Source organism: Podospora pseudoanserina, chromosome 4 (genome assembly GCF_035222485.1).
Source record: "Podospora pseudoanserina strain CBS 124.78 chromosome 4, whole genome shotgun sequence".
Classification (NCBI taxonomy): domain Eukaryota; kingdom Fungi; phylum Ascomycota; class Sordariomycetes; order Sordariales; family Podosporaceae; genus Podospora; species Podospora pseudoanserina.
Genome location: NC_085923.1, coordinates 1,525,402 through 1,551,045, shown reverse-complemented (window position 1 = coordinate 1,551,045; position 25,644 = coordinate 1,525,402). Strand labels below are relative to the sequence as shown.

At 52.5% G+C, this 25,644-nt stretch overlaps 9 protein-coding genes across 9 annotated transcripts; 1 reads left to right on the top strand and 8 right to left on the bottom strand.

Annotated features, from left to right (window-relative positions):
* Positions 1-686: 686 nt before the first annotated feature.
* QC764_403635 (uncharacterized protein) lies at positions 687-1,520 on the bottom strand (the record flags this gene model as incomplete). Its single annotated transcript, XM_062946654.1, has 2 exons — positions 687-1,333; positions 1,399-1,520. The coding sequence occupies 2 exons, from the start codon at positions 1,518-1,520 to the stop codon at positions 781-783; spliced, it is 675 nt and encodes a 224-aa protein (XP_062800340.1). The 3' UTR covers positions 687-780.
* A 657-nt stretch (positions 1,521-2,177) lies between these two features.
* On the bottom strand, positions 2,178-5,354 carry LMCO1,AO1 (Ascorbate oxidase (AO)-like protein; the record flags this gene model as incomplete). Its single annotated transcript, XM_062946655.1, has 2 exons — positions 3,975-5,354; positions 2,178-3,920 (listed from the first exon to the last, which is right to left on the bottom strand). The coding sequence occupies exons 1-2, from the start codon at positions 4,230-4,232 to the stop codon at positions 2,178-2,180; spliced, it is 2,001 nt and encodes a 666-aa protein (XP_062800339.1). The 5' UTR covers positions 4,233-5,354.
* On the top strand, positions 5,128-8,142 carry QC764_403650 (uncharacterized protein; the record flags this gene model as incomplete). The annotated part of the gene is made up of 3 exons (XM_062946656.1): positions 5,128-6,318; positions 6,371-6,616; positions 6,672-8,142. Exons 1-3 carry the CDS (start codon positions 5,642-5,644, stop codon positions 8,140-8,142), a joined length of 2,394 nt encoding a protein of 797 aa, XP_062800338.1. The 5' UTR covers positions 5,128-5,641.
* A 107-nt stretch (positions 8,143-8,249) lies between these two features.
* QC764_403655 (uncharacterized protein) lies at positions 8,250-9,160 on the bottom strand. Its single transcript, XM_062946657.1, has 2 exons — positions 8,738-9,160; positions 8,250-8,674 (listed from the first exon to the last, which is right to left on the bottom strand). Exons 1-2 carry the CDS (start codon positions 8,923-8,925, stop codon positions 8,308-8,310), a joined length of 555 nt encoding a protein of 184 aa, XP_062800337.1. The 5' UTR covers positions 8,926-9,160; the 3' UTR covers positions 8,250-8,307.
* A 29-nt stretch (positions 9,161-9,189) lies between these two features.
* Positions 9,190-11,720, bottom strand: QC764_403660 (uncharacterized protein). The gene is made up of 3 exons (XM_062946658.1): positions 11,314-11,720; positions 9,839-11,260; positions 9,190-9,761 (listed from the first exon to the last, which is right to left on the bottom strand). The coding sequence occupies exons 2-3, from the start codon at positions 10,342-10,344 to the stop codon at positions 9,452-9,454; spliced, it is 816 nt and encodes a 271-aa protein (XP_062800336.1). The 5' UTR covers positions 10,345-11,260; positions 11,314-11,720; the 3' UTR covers positions 9,190-9,451.
* A 4,883-nt stretch (positions 11,721-16,603) lies between these two features.
* On the bottom strand, positions 16,604-17,718 carry QC764_403680 (uncharacterized protein; the record flags this gene model as incomplete). The annotated part of the gene is made up of 4 exons (XM_062946659.1): positions 16,604-16,678; positions 16,734-16,897; positions 16,979-17,096; positions 17,287-17,718. 4 exons carry the CDS (start codon positions 17,716-17,718, stop codon positions 16,604-16,606), a joined length of 789 nt encoding a protein of 262 aa, XP_062800335.1.
* A 1,111-nt stretch (positions 17,719-18,829) lies between these two features.
* Positions 18,830-21,336, bottom strand: QC764_403690 (uncharacterized protein). The gene is made up of 2 exons (XM_062946660.1): positions 19,853-21,336; positions 18,830-19,800 (listed from the first exon to the last, which is right to left on the bottom strand). The coding sequence occupies exons 1-2, from the start codon at positions 20,896-20,898 to the stop codon at positions 19,068-19,070; spliced, it is 1,779 nt and encodes a 592-aa protein (XP_062800334.1). The 5' UTR covers positions 20,899-21,336; the 3' UTR covers positions 18,830-19,067.
* Positions 21,337-21,527: 191 nt separating this feature from the next.
* Positions 21,528-24,779, bottom strand: QC764_403700 (uncharacterized protein; the record flags this gene model as incomplete). Its single annotated transcript, XM_062946661.1, has 2 exons — positions 21,528-24,260; positions 24,497-24,779. The coding sequence occupies 2 exons, from the start codon at positions 24,777-24,779 to the stop codon at positions 22,393-22,395; spliced, it is 2,151 nt and encodes a 716-aa protein (XP_062800333.1). The 3' UTR covers positions 21,528-22,392.
* Positions 24,780-24,942: 163 nt separating this feature from the next.
* Positions 24,943-25,564, bottom strand: QC764_0064820 (uncharacterized protein; the record flags this gene model as incomplete). The annotated part of the gene is made up of 2 exons (XM_062940560.1): positions 25,095-25,564; positions 24,943-24,985 (listed from the first exon to the last, which is right to left on the bottom strand). The coding sequence occupies exons 1-2, from the start codon at positions 25,388-25,390 to the stop codon at positions 24,943-24,945; spliced, it is 339 nt and encodes a 112-aa protein (XP_062800332.1). The 5' UTR covers positions 25,391-25,564.
* Positions 25,565-25,644: the final 80 nt, after the last annotated feature.

The following is a 25,644-nucleotide window of genomic DNA, read 5'->3' as shown; positions in this document are numbered from 1 at the left end:
TTTGTTTGTTTGTTTGTGGGGTAGTTCAGTCAACCGGTCGGTCGGTCGAGTGTTTGGAAGCGGCGATTGCAATCGATACGTCTGGCCGCTCACAAATTTGCTAGGTAGACAGCCAGGCAGCGAAGCGGACGACAAAATAATAACGAGCGAACTGTAGAGGAATGAGGGGTGCTGGTGCAAATGAGCCGGCTCGTCTGCGACCGGGGGCGTTTGTGGTTGTGGTTGATGTGAGACTGAGTTGGAGGTGCAGCTTGGGCTTGGTTCTTCTGAGAATCCACTGGGACACGTCACTCGGACCTGGTTCGCTGCGGTGCTTGATATTCACGACAGCCAAGTGACACGACGACGCGACGGCGATGGTCAATTGAACGAAGCTCTCCGGGGCGGGCAGTGGGCAGCGTGTTGACAGCGGGCCGGCTGGAGGAGGGACGTGAGAGAGGGTTGGTTGAGGTGTGTTTTGGAGGGCTGTCGGTGGAATCGACGGCGCTTGGGTGGAGGAGCACGGTGGATGCTTCTGCCGTTGCCCTGTGAATGAGGGTGGAATGGAAAATTAGAAGGGGTTGGCCTGTGTCACTAAGCCGAAAACGTGATTACTGCCATCCGATACCGCCTTTGAGCCCGCCGACGACTCCAACAAAGAAGCCTGGCCAAGCTTGCATTCCAAGGCAGGGCAGTGCGGAGAAGCTGTGCTAACATGCAGTTTCGTCTTGATTCAATTCCTCCCTTTGGAGTTTAAACGCATAATTACTATCCAAACTAATTCACAGGTACCAACACCCTCTAGGCAACAAAAGCCATCCCCGCCGCAACACCAGCCACAACTCCCATCATCACCACCCCCGTCGGCGCCGCACCCGCAGTCGAAACCGAAGTACTACTGCCACTGCTGCTGCTCCTCTCACCCTCAGCATCACCCCCATCCTGCGCCCCCTCAGCACCCGCCCCCTCAGTACTCTCCACAACCTCCTCCACCGTCCTCGTCACAGCACTCCCATCAGCACTAGTCGAAACAGTAACCAACGTCGTCGGCTTCGGTGCCTCCGTCTCCTCCTCCTCATTTCCAACAGCCCCCGTCTCAACCGGCACCTCACTCTTCTTCGTAGTCGTCGCCTCCACACCCGTCGTCGCAGTCTTCACCTCCGTCGTCGGCTTCGCAACCACACTAGTAGTAGTCGGCTCAGCGTTGAACCCAGTCCAGAACCTCGGCTTGTACTCCTCTGTCCCGGCATAGTTCCCACAACCAGGGACGTTGGTCTTTGGGGGTGCGCGGCCGCCGCCGCAGTCGAGGATTTCGCAGATTTCGCCTGTGTCGGGGAGGTACCAGAGGAGGGAGCTAAATGGGGATGTTAGATTGGGGGGAATAGGTAGCTAGGGGGGTGGGGAAAGGGCAGGGCATACCTGTAAACCAACGTATCCTGCGTCATGTAGGGGACCTTGGTAGAGACGCAGCCTCCGATGTCAGTTTTGGCTGCTGCGCCGAGGGCGAGGGCCAGGATGGGGAGGAGGGTTTGGTGGTGCATTTTGAAGGTGAGCGAGTGTAGACTGTATGTTCAGTGTAAAACGAGTGATTGTGTGTGAGTGATGTGTAAAAGAGTGTAATGTCACGATGGACAGATTGATCAAAGTACACCAAAGAAAAGAGTGACGATGGTGATGAGTGAAAGAGGAGAGAAAGAGAGAGAGAGAAAGGAAAAGGATGGGATTTTAAAAAGAAGAACGATGATGCTTTGACATCATCTCATCTCGAAACTCCCGTATCCCGTATGCAGGGAACTTGTGTTTTCCGGGGTAGGCTGGTGGGAGATTTCCTGGGATGAAGCTAGACCGTCTTGGGACTTGTCAGCTGAAAGGGGTGATACAAGGACATCTCCGTTTGATGCTTGGATTTTGAGAAGGCCAATGTGTGTTTTGTTTGATCTTTTAATGTCTTTTATATTGTGTTTTTATGTCGAGAATTACAAAATTAAAAAATACTTCCTGTGGTATGTGTAAAACCTCGAGAAGATATCCAGCCAACCGCACCACGCACCTGACTCTATCCAACTTCAACCCGCTAACAATATCTATAAACAACCCGCAAGCCAGACGCTCTTGCTTCCATACCGGCCCCCAATCTATATCATATATAACCTACCTTATTTTACCTTCCCTTTTGTGCACAGTCCCTCGAGAAACTCTTAATAGACCCTGATCCTCTCCTTCTTCTCCACGGGCCTACACTGATTCGTCCCATTAAAATACTGGTACAGCCTCGGCGCATGTGTCGAATTCCCATACACGCTCCCCCCATAAGTCATATACCCCGAAATCGCCGTCGGCGGCAGCTTCCGAATCTGCTCCGCATCCCCCATCGTCCAAACCGACTGCATCCCCATCATCATGTGCGAAAGAATATGGCAGTGAATCATCCAGACCCCCGCGTCCGTAATCTTGAGCCTCCATGCCCTCCACCCAGCCGGCTCACCAACACCGACCTGCTCGCCATATCGGTACAGCATCGTCGTGTCCCGCCTGACAGCCTTGTAACCCGTCTGCTCAAGCTTCTTGTTATTCGCCTCGGCATCGTACTTGCCGGGGCCGGAGCCGATATCATAGTAATGCTTGGAGTGAGCGTGGAAGGGGTGGGTTTCAACGATGCCGCCGAGTTCAGAGCCCGTGTTTTGGAAGACGATCTCGATGACTTCGCCGAGCTTGCAGGGGAAGGACTTTGTCTTGGGGTCCCAGCCCCAGTTGGATTGGGCGGCTTCCCAGTTGGGGAGGGCGGCGTCGCCGTGCTGGTAGATGTCGACGAGCAAGGGGCTGGTGTAGGTGTGCTCGGTCCAGGAAAGGTGAGCCAGCTCCCAGACGACCTTGCCGGTGGCGTTTTCTTGCTTTTGCTCGGCGTCGATGATGATGCGGCGGGTGACTTCAGAGGCGGAAGGGGCTTCGTTCTGCTCAGGGAAGAGGGAGGTGAAGGTGTATTCCATCCAGTTGGTGGGATCTCTTGGCAAGTCGAGGACCTTATTGGCCGGGGCTGTGGGGATGGGCGTGGATTGGTCGTACCGGACCACGCCGTAGCCAGTGTAGGGCTCGGGACGCTCGAGGGTCTCGAACTGGAGGTAAAAGGTGGATTTGTTCCCGTTTTTCTCGAGCTCTTCGATGGTCTTGGCCTTGAAGAGGACGTCGAAGCGCTGTCCGGCGCCTATGTTGAGGCGGTCGGTCTTGACGGGGGCGTTGTACTCGCTGCCGTCGACTTGGATGATCGTGAGGTCGTCGTGGTCCTCGAGGCCCATGGTAAGAAAAGAAAGGCCATTGGCGCCGATGAAGCGGAAGCGGTAGGTCTTGCCAGGCTCGACGTCAATGACGGGGAGGGTACAGCCGGCGGTGATTTCGACTTGAGATTGGTTGGAGTCATCACTGCTAGTATCATCAGACTTGGAGTCACAGCCCTTGCTGTCGCTCTGGTCATCATAATCACCGCTGTGGTGACGGAAGTTGCCACCGAAACCATCAGGACGACCACCGAGGCGACCACCGAAGAAACCTCTGCCTCCGCCGGACGGGCCAATGGAGGCTTGTTGGCCGGTGGCAACGCCCTTTCCATTGAGAAGAACGCCGTGGATTTCACCAGCCCATTTGAAAGGGCCTTTAGTAACATCGCTCATCATCTCTTGATCTGACTTTTGGAAGAAGTCCTGGAAGTGAAGGATGCGCTCGTCATCATAGTGGTAAGGCGAGCTTCCACAGTCGTCAACGATCAAGGGGCCTGTACAGCTGATGGCCTGTATATCGACGTGGGAGTGGTAGAAGTAAGTGCCGGCGTCATCATTGTTGGTTGCAATCTCATAGTCGAAGAAGTGCCCTGGAGGAATGGGCCACTGAGAGGCGAGAGGCGTTCCATCAGCGAAGGGGGCCATTCTCTGTGTCAGGCCATGCCAATGCTTGTATCTTGGTCAGCGTATGCTCACCAGGGAGGGGAACTACCAGAGATTCACCATGGTCAGATTTTGGTCAGGCATATCATTGTAAACCCTGATCCAACTGCTCGTCCCAGGCAGGATGTGAAGAGCGGGGCCTGGAGACGTTCCGTTGACGAGGATATCTGTTCGACTCTCGCATGACAGTGGCACCTGAGCCTCTGTGACTCTGAGAATATGATCTGGGTGGAAGTTGTGATCGTGAGTGACCATCTCAGCCAAGGCGGCCTGAAGCCAGCTCCCTAACCAGAGGGAGGATATTGTGGCTGTTTTCATGGTGTTGCTTCTGAGGCTATACGGTGCTTGCGGCTGTGCGGGTATTTCGTGTAAATGTGAGAAGAATGACAAATGTCTGAGGTGGTTATTGATGACCTGAAGCTGGTACAGTATTCTCGAACTGCGAGACTTCTCAAGCACATATATACACTGGCTGTCGCCACGACCTCCAACCACTTCCAAACATACTCTTTGAACTCCTGCCAACCCTCTACCATTCGCCAGATCATCAACGGCTGCCTGATAGCCGTGATATCGTTCTTGGCCACTCACATTTCCGCGGCGGTGCCCGCACTAGACGTTCAACAAGAGAAGCCAGCCGTCCGATGAACACCAGGACAGGACCGACAGGCTGGAACATCAACGACTTCTCCTCGGCCGGTGGACGATGGCCGGTGAACGGCGCCGTTTGGACCGCAGCATTGATGGACAATTGCCAGCCGCTGCTGATGGACGCCTGTGCTGGCTCAACATTGGGACGTGATTGACTCGACGGTCACGACCACTGACCAGCCACAAGCGGTGCAAAAAGCCGTTCACTGGCTAGCGGGCAAGTCGGCCATCTGTCCAACCTTTGAGTGTCCAGCATTTGTCACCCAGGGCCCAAAGATGCAAGGCGGGCACAGTGACAACCGAACACTGGCAGATGTTGTTGACTGTGGTGTGACAGATACACCATGGTGACAGACATGGCGAGCAGTTTGCGCCGTGATGGAAGCGGCGTCAGAGAAGAAATTCCCGATCGATCGGGGTCGGACATTTCGCTTGCGCTAAGTCCAGGGGCTGGGTTAGGGTTGCCGCCCTGCCTCCTCCAACTTCCAAGAAGCACCCAAGAACCCAAGAAGGCTTCCTGCCTCCGAAGCCAAAAACGTTGCGTAGAAAATACTCCGACTGGCAGAGAAAGTGAGAGGTGACTGGGTGGCTGTTCCTGGCGGCTCCAAATCACACGGACCAGACCAGACCAGACCAGACGACGGTTCGTCCCACCAGTCTTCTCAACTTTAAACTCTCAGACAATCTTTGTCATGTTCTGCCAACCCACCGCCCAAAATGGTCCAACATGGTCGCCCGAGAGAGTCCCTGATTCGAATCGCTTCATGAATCGTGCAGTGGGCCTATTGCCTATGCTCGGGGATGAATGCATCCAAGCAGCCTGAATTCGACAGCCTTCAGCATACCTATCATCCTCTGCTCCAATCACCGCTCGCTCCTCCTGACGTCACCTCAGCTATTTGCGCCGCAACATCTGCCACATGGCTTTCAGTTGGATACATGCAACTCTAACCTGTGACACCTTCAGTCTCCCTCCTCCGACCTGTTAAATTCCCCTATGTAACATCAAGCAGTATACCCTATACCGACTTGTCTCTGTCCGTCTACACCCAGCACTAACAACGCAAGCTCCCGTCATGGAGCCGGCCCATCACCAACACCAGCAATCTGGCGACCCAAGTCCACGGAAGTCGGCCTCCGTAACCCCCCAAACTTTGAACTCGACCCAGCTGCACGCGCTCTTGGACATCCTCACCCATCACGAGACATATACAGAGGTCGAAAGCTTCAAGCACCCTGCCACCATTTCAGGGTATGGATATCCCTTTGCCCAACGCACTAAGAATGACAGCACTAGCGCACCGACATATGCCACCGACTCGTCGTCACCTTTACTAGCCGGAGTGCTCCGGACCATCGTTTTGTCATTTCCGGGAATTCGGGATCTGCCGCCAGAGTTTTGGCACCAAAAGTTTCAAGGCATCTTGGAAAAGCTTGCAGAGGCGAATCTTTCCGAGAGCTACGACAAGGGGTCGCTGGGTGCTAGGAAGACTTTGGCCACTGCTGCGTCGTCGATTCACGAAGTTGTTTCCCGGGGGATACTCGGAGGTCTTGAACAAGGAGAGAAGAGAGATCTCAAGGGCAACTATGACCGATCACAAGCGGAGGTTCTTGAGCGGGCATGGGAGGATGCTGTGCATGAGTTGCTGTATGGGAATCTGATTGATGAACTGTTTCGCTGCGCTGCTGAGCAGAAGAGTCTGGAGGAACACTCGTCTGGTGTTCAAGCTGCAGTGGACTACATCATTATCCAGTGAGTCCTATCTTTGAGGTATTTCGAAGCCATTATTAATAGGGGTTTCTAGTCTGGCAACACTGCTACATCATGTCTTCGTCCTGACCCCTGAGGGACCATATCTGCTCAAACTCATGGAAAATGTGCATAAGTTGCTACCTTATTCCATGGTTAAGCAGACTCTGCGCATAGGAAATGCCGCCACCATGATTCACGGCATGATGCGACTTTTGCTGGCCAAAGTGGGCGTCGGTGCACTTTCTAACTGGGTTGGACTCACCCAAGATGCGGATGATGGCATGAATCTGTTACAAAAGTATGCCTCTTTTGCCCTTATCCTGTCTCGATTGTCACAATAGCTGACTCTCTAGGATCATCTCAATGGTTCTCTCTTGGGATAACACCGAGTCAAGAAAAACCATTGACAAGATTGAAAAGACCAGAGGTCAACTTGCCTTGTCCAAGTGCCAACTTGATGCGATCAAAGTTCATGTTGACAAACCAAGGGAGGAGCACGACGAGGCCCGCAATCACAGCATAAGCACCCCAGAAACAATGGTGGTGACTATTCTAAGGAGGTCCAATCCTAGTTTGCTGAAGAACCTCACAGAAGAACAACACGCCCAGTATCTTGAATACTTCTCTACGTTGCTCATGATCAGAGACCGCGAGGAAATTCCAAATGTACTCTGCCGTCAGCAACCAGATCTTTTAACCAAAGCAGTCAGGGATCTTGTGGCTGCGTTTGAGCCGTTTATTCGCGTCCTGCATGAACACGTTGATCTGCGGGAGCATGTAGCGGCTGTTGAGGGATTCATTGGCGATTTTATCAACATCGGCAAGGCGAAACCAAAGAACGGGAACGGCTTCCTCAGCAGCTGGACCAGTGGTTCCCCCAAAAACGATACTGAGGCCCGGACGCCGTCAGTGGAGGATTATGTCATTCTTCTACGAAGAAACAGGCAGTTGTTGTACAATTTCCTGCATCAAGTGGCCAGCCAGTGCCCCTATCTCACCAACGACTTTCGAGTATGGTGTAACAGCACTATCAAAGTGTTTCAGCAGCACCAGCGACCGCCATCAGAACATGAGCAATCAACAAAGTCACCAGACTCGTCAAAATCAAGGAAACGTCCTGGAGGTGCAGGCGCAGTGAGTAGTAACCTCCAGCACCTCTTTAGCTCCCTGCCTTCTTCGACAAGAGAACGCATCCTTCCCAGCATCAACGCGCATGCGTCATATCTCTCTTCTTTGGAGAATCTTTCGAGAAAACGGATGCAGACAATCTTGGATAATTTACCACCGGACGACCCACCTTCTTTTCCGCGACCGACTTCTTCCTTGAGCAACAGTGGGTGGTCAACGCCGCTGTCTTGGGGGTGGTCAGGCGGCGGTGGTGATTCCCGGAAACCAAGCCCGCCACCCACAACAACAACAACAACAACAACAACAGGGAACACAATGCCGTTGAAACAGTCTTATGCCGGACCGGGAATGTTTCTCTCGAGATGGCAGCAATTGTTAGATGATACGGTTATTGGACCCGCAACGTTGGATGGGAAGTTAAGGAGTGGGAGGGATGTCAAAGGGCAGTTGGCGATGGGGAAAACAGGGGTGATGAAAGAGGGAGGGCTGGATCCAGCGAAGTTGGTGAGGATGGCGGAGGAGGAGGCGCCGAGGGCTCCGGATGTCAAGGTGGTGGTTGAGGCTTTGGGTGGGGAGTTTAAAGGGTTGGTGGGGGATATTTTGAAGGAGAATGGGAGGTTTGCGGTTGGGGTTGATAGGGTTGGGGAGAGACATGATTGTGGGAGGGTGAGGCATAGGGATAGAGTAGAGGTTTAGAGGTTGGGTAGAGATACTGAGGGCTTCTTTGATATTTCTCTCTGTTTGACATGTCATTGATTCTTGCCGCTGACTACGCAAGCTCAAATCTAATCATTATCTAGATTCCAGGTGGTTAATAAGGGTTTTTTCTCGCAAAGCCGACAGCTCGTTACATCTCACACCTCACACATCCATCTCGGCCCAGGACTGGATCCACCCCCTATTGCTGGCCTCATACAACTTCATCTCGACCTCGTCCTCGCCCCGAAGGAACCTGTTGGGCTGGAAAAACTTCCATCTGGGTCTCGGTTTCGAACTCACCCTCGACGGCACAAAGAGCCTCGTATAAGTCCTTGCGAGCTGAGAAATTTGGAGCGCAGCGCCAGATATGCAGGTGCAAGAGGTAGCGGCCCGCAGCGGGTTTACCGTGCGAGACGAACTTGGTGAGGTCGAGGTGGATGGTGACGGTTGAGTCCTCCTACGTGTTGTGGGAGATGCGGATGACGCCGCCTCCGTCTTGAAGCATGTGCTTGAGGATGGACAAATGGGCCTACGAAATACGAGTTACATTTGTAGGGGGTTCCCGGGGATCAAGGTGTGTATAGCTAGGTACCCGGTGGTGGACCTGGCCCCAAGCCTGGTTTTTGGGCAATGTCTTAAGAGCTTGGAGGGGCCATCAACCCCGATGTTGAGGTAGGTGACATATAAGACTACGTGAAGGGTGCAACAGGTTATTGGGTTGCCATCCTCAACCAGCTTCCGGATTCGAGTATTCTCCGGCCCGATTGAGTGCTTTTCCATGATGTCGGAAACCTTGGCAATCTCCTCTTGTGAAATGAGCCGGTCGCCAGGATAGTAGAGAAGCCAGTCTCCTCAGTGCCCAAGATGAAGTAGAACAACGATGGGCTCTCGGGGACGTGATGCGATCTGTTTGTTCTACGAAGGGCCCTGGGCGGGGGTCGAATGTTGCAAACGGAATGCAGCCAGCCCGGCGGAAAAAAAGAAGCGCCACTGACCGGTGGTCATTGGACATTTTGTCAGGTGTCAGGACGGAACTGGCAAGGATAACAGATATATTCGTGTTATTAGATAAGATACCTTATGCTTCAGGCCAACCGTCTCTCTAAGGTAGCTACCTAGCAGCTAAGTACCTTAAGCTTCCAATTAAATAGGATAGTGTGTCCCGCCTGCTCCTTCCCTCTGATTTCAACACCAAGCTCCATTCGCCCCGCTACCCATGTGAGCTCAAATTGTCATCAGTCTTTCTCTGTTTCGGTTGCGAATTTTGTCTCGCTGCAACTTGCTGGGGCGGATCAGCAGACGACAGTCACAATACCATATTGCCGTGTTGTCGAACCATCTGAGTTTTTGTCCCCTCGTTTCCAAGCCCGCCATTGGGGTGAAGCGCATACGATGTCTCAAGCACCGAGCTCTTGCGAACTTGAGCACCAAGATGACGGGTCGCAATCACGGTCATGATGAAGAATATCAGAGCGAGGCCAAGCTGCAAAACGATGAGGGTCAACCACACCCAGCGCACCTGCACAAATGTTTGCACCTCAGGGACAGTGCCAACCACCGGGAAAGCATTATCCGCCCCATCGGTCGAATTGATATCAGATCTGATAGAGCGAAGGCTGGAAAAGCGTTATCAACCAGTTTGATACTTCAACAGACTATCTGTCTGAAGGAACAGAGGAGGCTCGTCACTTACCCATTGGTTATGCTTACCGCCAAATTGGTGGCCACATTTTGCAGCCTCTGTCGTTGGATTTCGGTATCCCAGGTCTGCAACCGATTTTCGACTGTTCCAAAGTCATCGGTTCTGTATCCGTATATGGCATCAGCAAGCGTTGGGGTTGCGACATTTCCCACCAGAATCTTCACCGCACCACCATCCCAGGCCCAGATACTAGCTGAATCATGGGTGATGGCCGGGCTCAGGAGTGTCGAACTCCGCACATCTGCGGTAAAGTTTGAACCCTGAGCTGTCGGAAGGCTGCCCTTGAGTGTGAGCACCCCTTGGTTGGGGTTTCTCCCGTCCTGCTGACACTGTGTCTTCTGTGCCCCTCCACTGACCAGTCTTGGTATCGTACAGTTGATTGCTCTCACACCGTGGTCTGAAGGCCCAACCACGTCATGCGACGACAGAGTCACTGTGCGTGCAGTTCCATTGTCAACACGGACCGAGTATCTGTTGACGCAGGCGTAGTAAGCCATCTCGAAGGCCTGCCAGTTCCAAGGGTTCGAGCCTGTTGAGTTGCCGTCAGTGTATGTGACGTTGCCAGCGTTAGACCAGACAACCTTGTATCCGGCCACCCATGCAGCGGCAAGGGTCTTATCTTCGGCGAAGGCAATAGATCGAATGAGACGTGAGCTGTACAATGTGAAGGACACTGGGACAACGAAGTACTCGTCTTCCTCATCAAGGAAGGACACATTGTAGGCCAGGGTTCCGTTAAGCAGGAGGGGGTTCTTGTCAATCGTATTATCCCAAGTTGTCCAGTCACGGGAGGTAGAAAAGGGGACCTGCCCGACCCGTATTCGATCCGTAATGTTGGCTACCTTGGAACAAAGCGACAAGCTTTCAAATTCAGGGAATTCACAGGTTCCGCTGGGGCATACCGGAACCACCTTACTGATCAGTGAACCTGACGGATGCACAAGGCCGGCCGAAACAAAGCTGGTGATGTCGAGCGATCGTGGCCCAGCCAGACCAACACGGCTGCGATAGTTCTGGACAACCGGAATGGTAGCGTTTGGGGTGTCCGGGCGTGGGGGTGGAGATACCAAACGACTTGGATACTCGATGAGAAGCTGGGTGACAGGCGTTGTGACAATGCCCACAATGGATATCACCGCACCAACCACAGTTAACTGCCTCCTTTGAGCAACCTCAGCAGCAAGACCGACCCGGAGACGCCACGACTCACCTTATCAAAAACATCGAAATCAGTTATGGGATGCTCTTGATCGAACCAATTCCACTTTCTCTGGCTGATACACTCCACCACGGGGCTCATGAAAGCTGCTTTAGCTAGGGTGGTGAAGAAGGAAAGAAAGGTGTTGAGGGTGATGTGGAATGAAAGCTTGGGAAGTGGGTGATTGTCATATGTCTTCAGGACACTGATGATGACTGGGGGTATGTTGTAAGCATTTGTGCTGTGACCCTTCTGGAGTTGCACCCACTGAAGAGAGATCCAAGACTGACCACTAGACAGAGAAGCTCAAATATCCAGAATTTCACGAGTTCACCTCGAGGTCTTGGTGGGCAACCGGTGAATTGGTCCTCTGTACCGAGATGATCCTGACTGGCGGGCTGATGAGTATCAATGCCCGTCTTCTTCTCATTGAGGGCTGTCCCCATGGATTCTTGGGATGGAGATAATTCCGGGGAAGCTTGGGCCTGAAATCCTGCGGTTTCCATGATTTGTCGGTCTTTATTGAATATCCGGCAGGAGCAGGTTTGGAATGCCAATATGCCGAAATCAACACAAGAGTTGAGCATCCCTGCAGAGGTGGATTTAAAACCTGAAAGCCGTTGGTCTCTTTATGCATCACATATCTCGAACCACATAAACTTGGCGTCAAGCATACTCGAGTGCGGGTAACTAAAGTGGCCTCGAACTGCCTCACAAGGCGCACTTACTATCCTGGATCCAGCCCCACTCAATTTATATTGCAGCTGCAATGCTTGTGAGTGTGGAGCTTGGTCGCCGGATGTTTTGACCCAGCTGTCCCACAGACGGCTATAGTGTTCGGAAAGAGATAACAGGCCGGTATCTCGATACAACCACGGGCCACTGGCATTGGTCGGGATATGTACGAGACGCAGCACCCCAGATCGTCAAACCTGATAAGCACGCCACCCACAGTCATGGTTTTTTCCCAGCTTTTCGATCTACCGGCATGTTTTAATTACGACAAGGCATATTGACAATCCGTGTCGGAATCGCGTTGTAACGCCCCATTGCTTTTATCTATCAAGATCAACCTATGGGGGGATGGGTGACCTTGGTGACAGGCCTACATACCTACTTTAGGCGATGGTTGCACCGCAGGTAGCCTCTTAACCAAGATTTGGTAGGTATGATTACGCCCACTAGGCCAGGCAGGCGCTCTAAATTCTAGAGGCAATCACGAGACCTAAGTATATACGTATAAACATGACCCTGGTACGCCTTATTAGCTATGTTCATACGCCGCAAACCCTCTCTGTCAGGTCCCATTAACACTTACCTCCGTGTGAACCTTACACATCGGCTTTTTCTGGGACTGCTGTATCGTCATCGCATCTATCCGAAAAACCTGCAGTAGTGCTCGCTATCACCCGTCATGCCGCGTATGCGGCGATTGTTCTGGCACTAATTCTGCCCAGCGCCCTTGCCACCTTGACCACAACAACGGCCACTCCAGCTACCCAGACGCAGAGGCAACACAACTTTCCCGGGAATCCGTACGGCGTGTATAGTCCTCGTGACTGTGTGGCAAATTCGAGCTACACCTGGGCAGAGACATGCTCTTGGAGAGGAGGCCGGAGAGGTATCGACCCCGATGCTGCCTGGTTGCGATGCACCATCTACACATATCAGGTGAAATGGCCAAGAAAAGCCACCATCTGTGAGGACTACAGAGAGTGCTGCGCCAAGAGTCCCTCCTGCAGTCCAATAACACCCGGGTGCATGAGGTTGATAATCTGCGAATTCCACTTTTTCGCTCCGATGTGCTCTTCCACTTCGGTGTATCAGTGGCTGCCGACACGGAGTCAGACATGGACGGAGTTTGGGGAGGGTGTCACGACCGCTTCGATTGATAGATTTGGGGGTGGCGTTGTGGGCACTGATGGTGGTAATGGTGGTGTGTCTCGGAGCGTGGTTCTGAGTGCTGGGTACCGGAGTTTCAAGACGTCTACGACTGCGTCCACTACATCCACTGGGAGGAAGAGCGGCCCACCAGGGATCGGTGTAGCTCAGGAGACATTGCTGCAGGGAGCTCAACCGTTGTGGAACCCGAATTCCAGGAGGCAAGATGGCTATGCAATTTATTACGACAACTGTTCTCGCCTACCGACCTCGGGAGCAGCAGATTCTTAGGCCATACTATCTCTGTTGACCCGGTTCAAGGATTCAACACACTGAGAATACCCTTCTTACTCTGAGGTATCTGCATACACTGTGCCCAAGAGAGAATACCTGTACCAGCTAAGCGTTGCCGCTATGACTTACCCAATAACGGTGTTCTTTTGCGGTGAGTGATCAAGACTGGAACATAAATATCTTTACAGAAGGGTGAAGATTTTGAAACTGTTTATCACGTCAAAATACAGATTACAATGCAGATCCAGAACTTCCAGGTCTAAATCTTGGAGAGGCCAAGCTTTCAGAATTCACAGACCATACCACGTTATCGCAACCACTTGAACGATTGCAATGTTGTCTTGTATTTGCTACCTTCTCCCTATTCTTGCGTCAATAATACGCAAATTGCCTGTCTGTCTGCTTTACTTTGTCGAACTTCAAAAGAGAGGTCGACCCACCGCGTTGCTCTTCACCAAGCTTCAGCCAAGACAACTCACCTGTCTGCACCTCCTTCAAAAGGTCAGTTTTCCAACTTGTCGGCTGGTTGCATTCATATCATGGCATCAACAAGTTCGGAACTAAGAGGCTTGAACTGCCTCCCTCTTGAGATTCCACTCATGATTTATCGTTATATGTGGAAACCAGCATCGGTCGGCTTCGACCCACGGGGGTCGAGAAGGGCAGCCGATCACAGGTACGGAGGAAAACCACCCGTTACCCTCAGCATCAACATTGAAGCACGGAAAAGAGACTTTGAGATATTATCAGGCATTCTCGTATCTATACAGTGGCGATCTTGGCTCCCCAAGACTTTTTCAAGGCTGGATCAACCCATACATTGACACTCTGCATATCACCAGGATTGCAGTCACGTTCATGAAGTCATTGCAGTTCCATACTCTCCGGGAGCCCCTCCTTTTGGTCATCGTTGAGCCTCCAGACTATCCTACCACAGGCATGTATCTGTCCACTTTCGAGGGCCTTCATTCAAGATGTTACCCCGAGCTCTCCTCACTTGTCAAGGTGATGGACTTCCTGACTACACAGGGATCATACCGTGTCTGCAGGACGACCATCGAACAGACACTTGCCCTTATCAAGTGGGAAAACGCCGGGTTTCAAGCAGCCATCAGGGGCCACCGTGAAGAAACCCGGACATCCCGCCTGCACCCTGACGATGTCGACATCCTGAACGGCATCTGTCGGACTTGGGAATGGCAGTATGACCCACCGTCCAGCCATATGATTACAAGCCCACGGTCATCCACTATATCTCCAGAAGATGCAGCCTACATGCCAAATCCCAACCTCCAATCGAACCTGCGTCTTCCCGCGGCGGTATCCCACTTTTTCGACGGCCATGCCTCAGACCATTTCAGACAACACTGTGTAATGGTTTTGACAATGACCCTCCCACTTCGATTCAACACAACAAAGAAGAACGGTGGGAATTTCTCAAGGTTATTCCTTGGTGGAAGGAATTTTCGCATGAGGAAGTGGTCAATATGGCGTTTGATAACATGTTCCATTTCAGACCCGTGGATGGAAGCCCACCGCCGGGTCAGAGTGGCTCATTCGAGGAGGCCATAGAAATGTTTCAGCCCCCTCCCTCAAGGTTTGGGCCAGTTAGACGTGGACAGTTCCCCGCTAGCGGTAAGGTGGTACATCGGGGTTGCGCACCTGACTTTTGCTTTCCACCTGGGGAAGCCGGACGGGAACTGGAAGATGATGAGGGGATGGAAGACTGTCACTTTGAGAAGAACATGAGTTACTTTCAGGGCCGGGACGGGTTCGTACACACAGTAGAAGGGACGTGGTATGAGGTTTTGAAGGAGGACGAAGAGTAGTCGGTCAATGTTGATACTTGTGTGGTACCTAGATTTCAGGGTCTACATTAATTTGCGAGAGGAATGTGTAGATGGTGGTTGATAACTTGCTATACTACAGTCTATATGGGAATCTTCAAGTAAGTCTGGTATCGTTATAAATACCTAGTAACGTGCTTGTGGATCGTGGTGGTGGCATTGTACTTTTGATGTGGTAGTAGTGGTGATGGTGGTGATAGTGGTAGCTTCTAGCCCTGGGCAAATGGACAGGGTCATATATGGGGATGCACAGGAAGTGAAAGGGGGGTGCACAAGTAGAATTTGATTGCCCCCCTACCGACGAGAAAATCGTGCAGCGGGTAGTTGCAACTACAAGATCCTGAAACAGCCCACGAGGGTACCGATCTTCGGTTGGCATCTACTGTATTGACATCTGCCCCTCTCTCGACCAGTAAGTAGCCTTGCCAACTTTGAACTCAACCCGGAAACATGAATTGCGACCCGCAAAAGTGGTGTAAGCGAATCACCATTCCGTTCATCGACGGGGGCACCAGCATCGAGCAAAGCTTCCAGTACATACAGTCTCTACTCCGGTATAAGAGATCCTAGTTGCAATGGGCGAGACAGAACCGATTCGTTGCCGAAAGGTCCGCTAGTATGCTGCAGAATTCCGTCCACTTTGGCACCGTGTTCGGCCATTAGTCGTATCATCTCCGGTTTGTAGGTGAGGAGTACCGCTGTCATTCCGTCTTTGCGTCGATGGTTGACATCTACACCGGTGTTCAACACCAACTTTACCAGCTCCGGTTGCACCCTGAGGCAGTAGCGGGCGACAACATGAAGCTGTTGCCAATCATGGACGTGTCAGAGACGCAATCTGGCAGACAAGAGGGGAAATAAGCGAAGCTAAAAGAAATAACATACCAGAGTGCTACCATACTCGCCGATGTTATAAAGCTCGGCGCCAGCTTCAAGGAGTAACTTGATTTTCTCGAAGTGGAGGGCCTCTTCCTCACCAACACAAAGGTTAGAAGCTGTTCCATAAATAGGTGTTTGTCCCATCTTGTTCTGCTAAAGCTAGCCAGTTCCCTCGTTAAGAGAGTCATTACCATGGGCGTCTCTTGACTTCAACATCATCTCCACCAGCCGAAGAAGCCCGGTATTGACGGCCACTGTCAACGCGCCTGGAGAGGATTTAGACCAGCGATAAGCTTCGTACCATACTGGATAGTTATTCTGGACCCTGTAGCAAATCGCACTGAGCGTTTGCAGCACGGCTTCATCCATCTCCGACTTTGTCTATATCGGCCGCCTTTTCGATCAAGTCGAGTATCAAGTGCGCCCAAAGGTAAGTCCGATGCGGGACACTGAGGAGCCGGTTCAGAAGGAAGTGTTTCTCATTGTCTTTGAGGCCCAAAGAGTGAAGCGATACTTTACACTCTGGCTCGAATGAAGATGTTGATCTCGTCTGATATCTTCTGGATCTCCTCCTGACTTTCACCACGTAGGTGGATTACAGAGGAACCCGGGCTGTCCCTGAGCTGGAACTCCCGTCCAATGGCCTCAAGTGGTCGACTAGTCAGAATGAAGCTTAAATTCGGGCATGCTCTGGTTTTGTTCAGGCGCATGAGCTCTTGAAGCCCTCAGGATCTGTTTACAGTTTGCTTTTAGTGGCGGCCGGGAGGCAATCTGGGTTCGATAATACTAAGTAGAGCTGATGTAATACACAACTCAGCGCGCTGTTCATTGTCTTTTGATCCTCAACATCGTCTTTGAAAAAAAAGTAACAGGTTTTTCGAGCCGTGGTGTTTGGAATGACATCCTCCACCAGATGTTTGGCCAGGGCTGATTTCCCACACCCAGGGTCCGCTGATACCCAGAATGTTCGAACCCCCCCCCCCTTTTCTCACTGGCCAAATAATGAATGCTGTATAAACCACTTACAGGTACCCTGGACCTCATCGGGATTACGATTCTTGCGGTCTAGATATGGTGTTGTAAACAGCACGTCCAACAGGCCGTGAGCCTCAGCCGGGAAATTGCCCGCTTTTCTCGACATCCCGAGGCTCTAAATCTCTTGGGAAAGGTCTCCACACCCCAGCACCTTCCATCTCAAATGCAATGATGCCATCTCGCTCCACAATCTCATCACGATCCTTTCCCAACCTCATCACCGTGTCCCCAGAACCTACGCGTCCAATGTGAATGATAGAGCCACTCTGATAATCCAACCTTCGGCGAATCACAGTCTCGGTTTCCTTGCAGCCGAGCTGTTGACAAGTCATCTCAATCGACCGCATACAGACTCCATCATCACCTGCACACTCTTCACACTTCTCTTCACCGCGATTCTTGTGCAGGTAGTCCGATCTGAAAAGAGAATCCCAACGCGTACCAGGATAACCATAAGACCAGATTTTCCCTTTCAAGACCTCAAGATTACTGGCGACATCTGTCTGTAGCAGCTCCCATGCCTGTTCTGTCCGCAACTTCACCAGCACTCCCCGTATCTCCACGCCTGGTTCCAGGAGCTTCGTCTCCGGCACGAACCGACCGGCAAGCTTTCTCCCCAAGTCATGCTGCAGTATCCCGTCGCTGATGGCCACATCTCCAAGTAGCTGTTCCTGTTCCTGCGGCCGACTTTTGCCTCCAAACAACGGTAGAGGGCCAGGTGATATCAAATGTTGCATTGACAGCTGTTGCCTCAAGAGGGAGGGCACAAATAATTGCAACCCCGAATTCATGTCTTTCAGGCCAGGTATCCCTTTTCGAGGACTGCCTCCAAGGCTCTCCAGCATGCCGAAAGACCTTGACCCTAAACATGCCTGGAGATTCCATCCTGAGCGTCTGAATGATGAAGTTACTTGGGAAGAGAGCCGGCTAGGGTCGGGAGCTATACGTGAATGGCAGTCCTGAGAAGGTGGTGACTGTCAAGCACGCACCAGACATTGGCTTTGGACACTAAAGATGCGAGGTTTCGATCTTCCAGATACTTGGCGAGGTAGATACATTGGATGTCGGGTTTATAAGGTAAGAAAGAGGGGCCAGGCAAACTTTCTGGCATACCCCTGACCCCTTCCCACTGACATCCGGTCGGGGCAGAACAGGAAGGGTCAGCAATATCTTTGATTGGATCACCAGACCCAAAGCAGAACATCTGCACAAACATTCACACAACCACTTCTATGCACCTCTACCTGATCCCACCAATGGTTTTACCCATTCAATACGGGACTGTCAAGAAGAGCAAAGGTTCTAGGCTTTCCAATGCGTTACTTGAGGTTTTATTGTATAGACGGGCACTGTTGAAGCTATCTGTCACGGGGAAACATGGGGGAGGTTTTGAGTTATGGATCAAAACAAATGGAGATTGTTACTTTAGTTGAGGTCTCAAAGGGAGAGTCGAAGACAGACCTGTTTTACTCCATCTTTGGTCCACGACGTGGTTGTTCTGGATCATCCTTGGGATGGGAGGTAGTATTAGAATGTATGAGGGCGTGATTGTTGCAAGCTATCTTGCATGCCATACAGTGCGCACTGTAGCTCATGCACAGGAAAAGTCCAAAATGACTCGAAAATGAAAGCATCCCGACATTCTCTCAGTCTCGGCTTGACAATTCGCCTACTAGATACGCCTCAAAAGATAACCAACACACCTCAAAAGATAATTGACAGGTATTAGACAAACTTACACCATCACGAAAAAATATCTTCCACCGATACCCCAAATCAAAATATGCTATTTGTATTGGCAGGTACTCGCTTTCAGACATCAGAAGTGTGACAGAGCACTCCAAGATCATCTCCTACCTATCCAAACAGTCAGTTCACCTAAATGCAAAAAAGGCGGTCCAACCTGACGCTGAGCAAGACTGTAAAAACCAAGTCCCAAAAATAAATCATTCATACATCATAGATCTCATCACAAGACCACTCTATCAAAATGACAACGCGGTCCCACCAAAAGGTCCCAAACAACCCCTTACCCTGTCTATGTACTATCAATCAACACCCGCCCCTTTCCATCAGCACCACCCCCTCACTCCTCTTTCTCCCGTTCCTCATCCTCCTCCCCCTCCTCAACCTCAACCCCCCAATCCCTCAACCCCTCTCCCCTAACCCAACTGATCCCCTTCCTCCAGCTCCCCTCTTTAATCGCCCTCGCATCCCTCTCATACACAAGACCAGTGAGCATCAACGCCGCAACAAAAACCCACACATCACCCCCCTTCATCGCCCTCCACCACCTCCTCTTCACTCCCACCTTCCAGAAGCTTTCGACACTAGCCTTGGCGCTATACAAGAAGATCTGTCTGCTTCCTTGTCTCCCCTGCTCGATAATCGCCCAGAGACCAGCAAGGAACCCACCGAGGAACATCCGTTGAGTGGGCAGGAAAGTCCGTGGGAACCAGCTCTGGAAGAAGCAGATGCTTGACCAGGCGGTGGCAACGGCACCAGTGAGGAAGGTTGACATCCGGAGAGCGTTGGACACAAGGGTCTGGATGGTGGAGACGGGGAAGTGATAAAAGGACTTCATCTTGGGGACCATCAGGATAGAGTAGACCAGCAAAAGGATGCGGGTGAGTGGTGGGAAGGAGCGGAGCCAGAAGGTGAGGAATGTGCGTGTGCAAGATGGGTCGGAGGGGTGAAGTGTCGCACAAGAAAGCGACGTGATAAGGGGGTGGGCGCCCGAGGTCAGAGGCGCGATGGCGAAGAGCCCAGGGGGGAGGGTGTCCTCTTTGCCTGGGAAGAGGGTTGGCGAGATAAACGCCCTGAAAACGTGTCAGCACCATGTCTTCACCATATCTAGAATGCAAAGCTTACGGCCAGCTCAACTTCGCCATCCTCGCAATCCCGTCCACCACCACCTCAGTTGTAGGCCACTGCATTCCCGCCGGGAAATCCTCTGGCTTGGGATGCAAATACGTCAACGAAAACCTCTCCACCACATTCCCGAACCCCTTCGGGAAACACTCCCTATCAAACACCGCCGCATGCAACAACTGCCCAAACGCCAACGGCTGCAACATCCAACTCCCCCACCACCAAGGCCTCTCCCTCATCTTCCCTTTCCCACCCAACCCCATCTTCTCCCACCCCCAAACCATCCCATTCTCCTCTGCGCAATTCCACCCCCACTCCACAGCCTTAAACCCCAAAAACAAAGCAATCGTCACCCTCAACTGCTCCGCCGGATAAACCCCCAACGCCAACCCCGCCAAACTCGCCCCAACAGCCGGCGCGTACGGACTCGTCAGCGTGCTCGCCGTCTTTGGATTCCGCTTCCTAAACGGCGCAGCACTCGGCTCCAGCAGCTGCACCCTCAACCTCGTAAAAAACCTAAACAACACCCTATACAGAAACAGAATCGTGCTCAAACTCAACCCCAACCTCAAAGTAGGACTCTTGTGCAACCCCCCTTGCCTATCCTTCCCTCCCCCATCCCCCTTCTTCCCCAACAACCTCGTCTGCGCCAACCCCCAAAGCTTCATCACTGCCCCGGTGGCCATAAACACCCTGATGGAATGCCTGATGGCCTTTGCATTGTAATCATCCGCCCCTTGTGCTGTCGGCGGAGCGACATCCTTCCCTTTGATCGACCCCCGTCTCTTATCCCCCTGCCCACCAATAAACCCCTTCCTCCCCTGCTGCTGTGGCATTTGCTGAGGCCCATCCATCATATTCCTCACCTTCTCCACCGTCGGCGCTCGCCGCTTCAGCGCTCGGGATTTCGAAATGACATATTTGTGCAAGAGGGCATATTCGCGAGCGGAGATGGTGTATCGGAGCGCGTTGCGGAGGATGGGGTCGGAGGACGGCGAGCTGTTTGCCGTCGTGGCACCGGCGGCGCTCGAGGGCGAGGCCGCCATTGTGACGATCTCGCAAATTCGGTTGTCGGGTCGATATGAAAAAGTATTGCAAAGCAAAAACGCCGTGATATGTTGAGAATTGGACGTTCAAGTTCGGGTGTAGGTTCTCGGTTGATCCGGAAAACAGTACACTGAAGATGGATGGATATGCGGGCAGTAGGTAGGTAGGTAGGTATATGCACGTCAGGCCAGCCCAGCCCGTCAGGTACCAGACCTCAGTCAAGTGTCAGCTGTAATTTTAACTCGGCGCGCGGCGCGGGGCGCGTCTCTTGTTCCGCGCGGGAAGGCTGATCAACAAATAAACAAGACAGCCAGCAAAGAGTCAAAACTCAAATAAAAACAACCTCTCAATCGGTTGGCAGACGTATCGCGGTAATCTGAAAAGCTCAACACAGCTGTCGTTGATGATAAAAGAGGGGGGACAATGGAGAGTCTCCATCAAGACCTACGAGCTACGGGGAACTCCTCCTTTACACGTGCCAAAAAAAGCCGAGGTCATCCTGTTCCCCATGCACGAAACCCACTTGGCATTAATGCACGGGCCAGAAGACAGGGGTCTTCCCCACACTCTGCTCGAGTCCCATTCCCCACTTTCAAAATCTTGGGGCTCAATGCCGTCATCCAATGCCTCCCCTTTTTCTGCTGTCATTGCCCGAAGCACATGTCACCCCAGACGGACCGGATTTTGTTTACGGACTCAAATGCTACCGAGCTGTCACGTCCCGCCAAACTCCATTTTTACGCTGCAAGATGAAATACAGAAAAACTCCCAACTACGTCAAAGAGCTACCTGAAGCAAACTGTGTTGCTCGCCAGCCCAGTCTGTCCATATTCATGTTTCGTGACCCCGACCGACCAGCCCAACTCTTTTTCAGATTCCTGGAATACCCACCCCCCAATCTTCCTCCAAGGCGAATATCTTGAACCCCTACTCCCACTAACCCATCGACCATGACTCCATAATGCCACGCTGAAAGAAAAACAAAAGACATTAAAAGTGATCAGAGAGAGAGAGAGAGACCGCCAGGTGATGACAACCGACTGCCTCTCTCCAGCTCAGGCCTTTTCTACTGTTTACATGTTTTCATCGAAAGAAAGACCCCGAAACCGCTGGACATCGTCCAGGGACATCTGGTGGCAGTATCGAACCAGCATAGCAATCCCGATTCCGATAACCCCAGATCTTGATGCCAGACCCTCCAAGTCAGGGAAAAAGCCGTGCCAAGATGCTGTGAGCAAAAGACGAGAGGCAAAAAGACCCGTTCGTAAGCTGCACCTTCTGCCTTCTAACCAGCCGGGCAAAACATATGCCCAAATTTTGTGTAAACCATATAACGCCAAACGCAATGCAGTTCCCAAGTGTCAATATGAACACGTGGATCACCCAATGATGCCGAGTTTGTTGCTTGTAAACTCGAAAAAGAGGACCATATCCCGCCCACCATCATAATATCGTAAAACGGTGTCGCCTTGGTGATGTTCACCGCCAGACTACTAAACGTCGCTGCCTTCAGGACCAAGACTCCAGGTGCGAATAAGGAATGGCACGTCACCGATAAAAGTCTCTTCCTTGAAGCCCAAGCTATTGTGCCAAAAGTCGGCCAAATTAACCACAGGAACAGGCTCCGGCTGAGACGCGATCCGCTCTTGATAGACACGCACTTGCATGTCGGTGCTTTCCAATAACTCCCATCGTCGCTTCTCCCGCGCCGCCCGAACCGCATCAATAATCCGCAAACGAGGTCCCGGCGGAAGAGGCCCGGCGTTGGAGCAGAGATTGGGGTGCTCCAGGACATGCTTGAGCAGGTCAAATGGAAGGTTCAGCAATATCCTAGAAAAGAGACCATTGACCTGAGCGGGTGTGAATGGACTGCCGGGATAGAGCTGATCGACGTCAAATCCTTCTTCTGCCAGATCTCCGAACCGGATCTTAGACAGCCTCGGGTTGGCAGCAACACGCGACGACACGTGTGCATTAGGCGGATTTGGTCTGTAAGACGCCGACTGGTTGGCACGAGGGAGCCGAGAAAACCCACAGTCTCCCGCGTTCTCGTCCACATCAAAGCTCTGGGGAAGATGATAGATTATCCAGTTCAGAGTGCTGTCGAGGAACACATCGTGGGTCAAGCTGGGTCCCAGAGCCATGTTGTGCGAAACGAACCAAGCGGCGATACTGATCGTCTCCCACCCAAGCAATCTCCTTGCGCAGTCCGAAGCGATACCCTGAATCCGAGGACACAGCAACATCTGACCGGCAGCCCAGTAGCTAAGGGCGGTTTTGAGCTCGTCTTTGGCACTCCAGTAGCGTAATTGGCTCGGTAGGTTGCCGGCCGCAATATCCCAACCATATAGCGCACGGAGGCAATGCCAAAACACGTCCGGCCGAATCCATTCATCACGAACCTCTAATTTCAAGACACCGCCGGCCTGGACACCATCCTCTCCAATCTTCTCAGCAAGCATTGGACTGCGACCAAGCATAAGCCGATGCGCTGGCGTTCGAATGGCAGTGTTCAGTCGGCTGCAGTCGGGGTGATCCTGGAAGATGTGGCTGACTGGGACATTCACGTCCAGAGTACAATCACTGTACGAGTTGTCGCCCAGCGCAGCCCTAATGTAAGGCGACATCGAGTTCATATGGTGTGCTAATGCAGCCGCGGCCTCGGGGCTCATACCCCCGGTAGGATGATAGGGTCCAGAGCCGTTGATTGTGGGTTGAACACCATTGGTGGTAGGCTGAGGACCACGAATTCCTCCCTGGCCGCCGTTGACCGGGCCAGCGCCGCTCATGGTCGGATGAGTGCCGCTCATAGTGGGATGAGTGCCGTTCATGGTTGGATGAGTGCCGTTCATGGTTGGATGAGTGCCGCTCATGGTTGGATGAGTGCCGCTCATGGTCGAATGCTGGTTGTAGATGTGATCTCCAATTTGGGAAGATTGTGAGCCGTGGTAGCTATGGGGAGTAGGTGGCCCGTGATGCTTTATGACAGTCGGCGGATAAGAATCTACTGTCGGTGATACCAACAAGGGACGGCCGTAGGCGTCAACAGCGGTGACTGGGAGAGCGGCAGACGGTGGGTATGGCACGATCCCAGGAGGGGGGAAACCGTAGCCACCCGAATGAGGGACAGGGGAGGAGGCGTTAGACTCGTGATGAGCAAACACCAAGCTTCCGTTACTGGGGCGAGGATGGTGGAAAACTGGCTGATTCGCAATGGCCGGGTGTGGGGCGGGGAGAGGAAGCTCAGGGGCTGGTGTTCTCGCCGGCTGCTCAAATGCGGGGTTGTGATGACTGGAAGGAGGAGGAGGGGCACCTGATACAAACGGTTGCTCTGTAGGCTCGGAACAGATGGTGGAAGAATCTGTGCACACTCGGGGTTAGCATTGCTCACTATTCTATAGTGCAACTGGAGTAGAAGAGGTCATTGTCGCAAGATTTCGCTTGTGGGGTAGGAGGCAGACACGCCGTAGACCAAAAACCCACACGCTGCAAGTCAACAAGCCAATGGAGGACGGCCGTGGACACCATTCTTTTGGGGAAGGGGAACCATTTCGCTTATCACAGTCGATAGCGTCAATCAAAAAAAGATACACGTACCTGGAGTATTGCTATTCGATGCGGTAGTAGATGATGTAGACGTAGCGACGTGAATGGTGGCAGCGGACGGTGTGGTAGCGTCATGATCGCCGGAATTCTTCCTCTCGGGGCTGGCAGGTCGGGTAGAAGGCTCGTCAACCTTTTGGGTAGACGGGGAAGGTGTGGCTGGCTGATTCGGGAGCCGCTTCACATAGCTGAGAGGGAGAACAGGGACAACGGGAACAACGTGGGAAGAAGCTTTCCGGGTAGCAGGCTTCTCAGCAGTGCCATTGGAAGGCGCCATTATGGGCGGCGGGTTGTATGCTGAGATCGCTACGGTGAGTCGCTGCCGTGGAGGAGGTAAACGCCGGAGGATTCTGGCGAGGACGTGGTTGGTAGGCGGTAGGTGGTGGAGCTTCAAGTCGGACGACGGCGAAGGTCAGGAAGGCCTGATTACTTGGCAGCCATCAAAGATAGTACCTGGGGTCTGAGCTGGGTGCAACACGCTGCCTGGCTCTCTGTTTGCCATGTCAGGTGAGGGTTCACACACACAGAGAGAGAGAGAGAGAGCGAGAGAGAGAGAGGGAGGGGGGGTAGAGAGGATGAGAAAGGGGCATACCATGCGATTGCTGCGGAGAGCGGCAGCGAACGTGGAGGATGGTGGTCGAGCGGTTTGCTGTTGCCAGTGATGATGCGGGCAACGTTGAGAGAGAGTCGCTGGTCGCAGGAGGTGGGAGCAGCAGCCAGAGAAAAAATATTATAATGGGGGTTTTGATTGGTTGGTTGTCCGGTGGAACTCCACTTTTGGCCCCGGTTCGGGTCTTGGACTCTTTTGGCCTCAAGCTTCAGAGGTTGTTCGATGAAGCCAGTCCGGCGCACTGTAAGAGGTTTCTTTCCTACGATGAAGCTCTCCATTCAGACATCTCCGAGCTGACGGCATCAGAAGGCGACCCGGAGTACGTATGTGTAAACGCTAGGATCATATGCCCCCTTTGGTCCAATGCAGGCCTCAATTGCGTGCAGGCCTTGGTGCTTTGGATCGAAGCATAGCATATTTAGCGTCAGCCCACCTAGCATTGGTGCCTGAGCATGATGGCACAGGACTCAGGAGGACATAGGTAGGTGTCAACAGATGGGCATATATACAGGTTGTCAATGGAAACCACAGG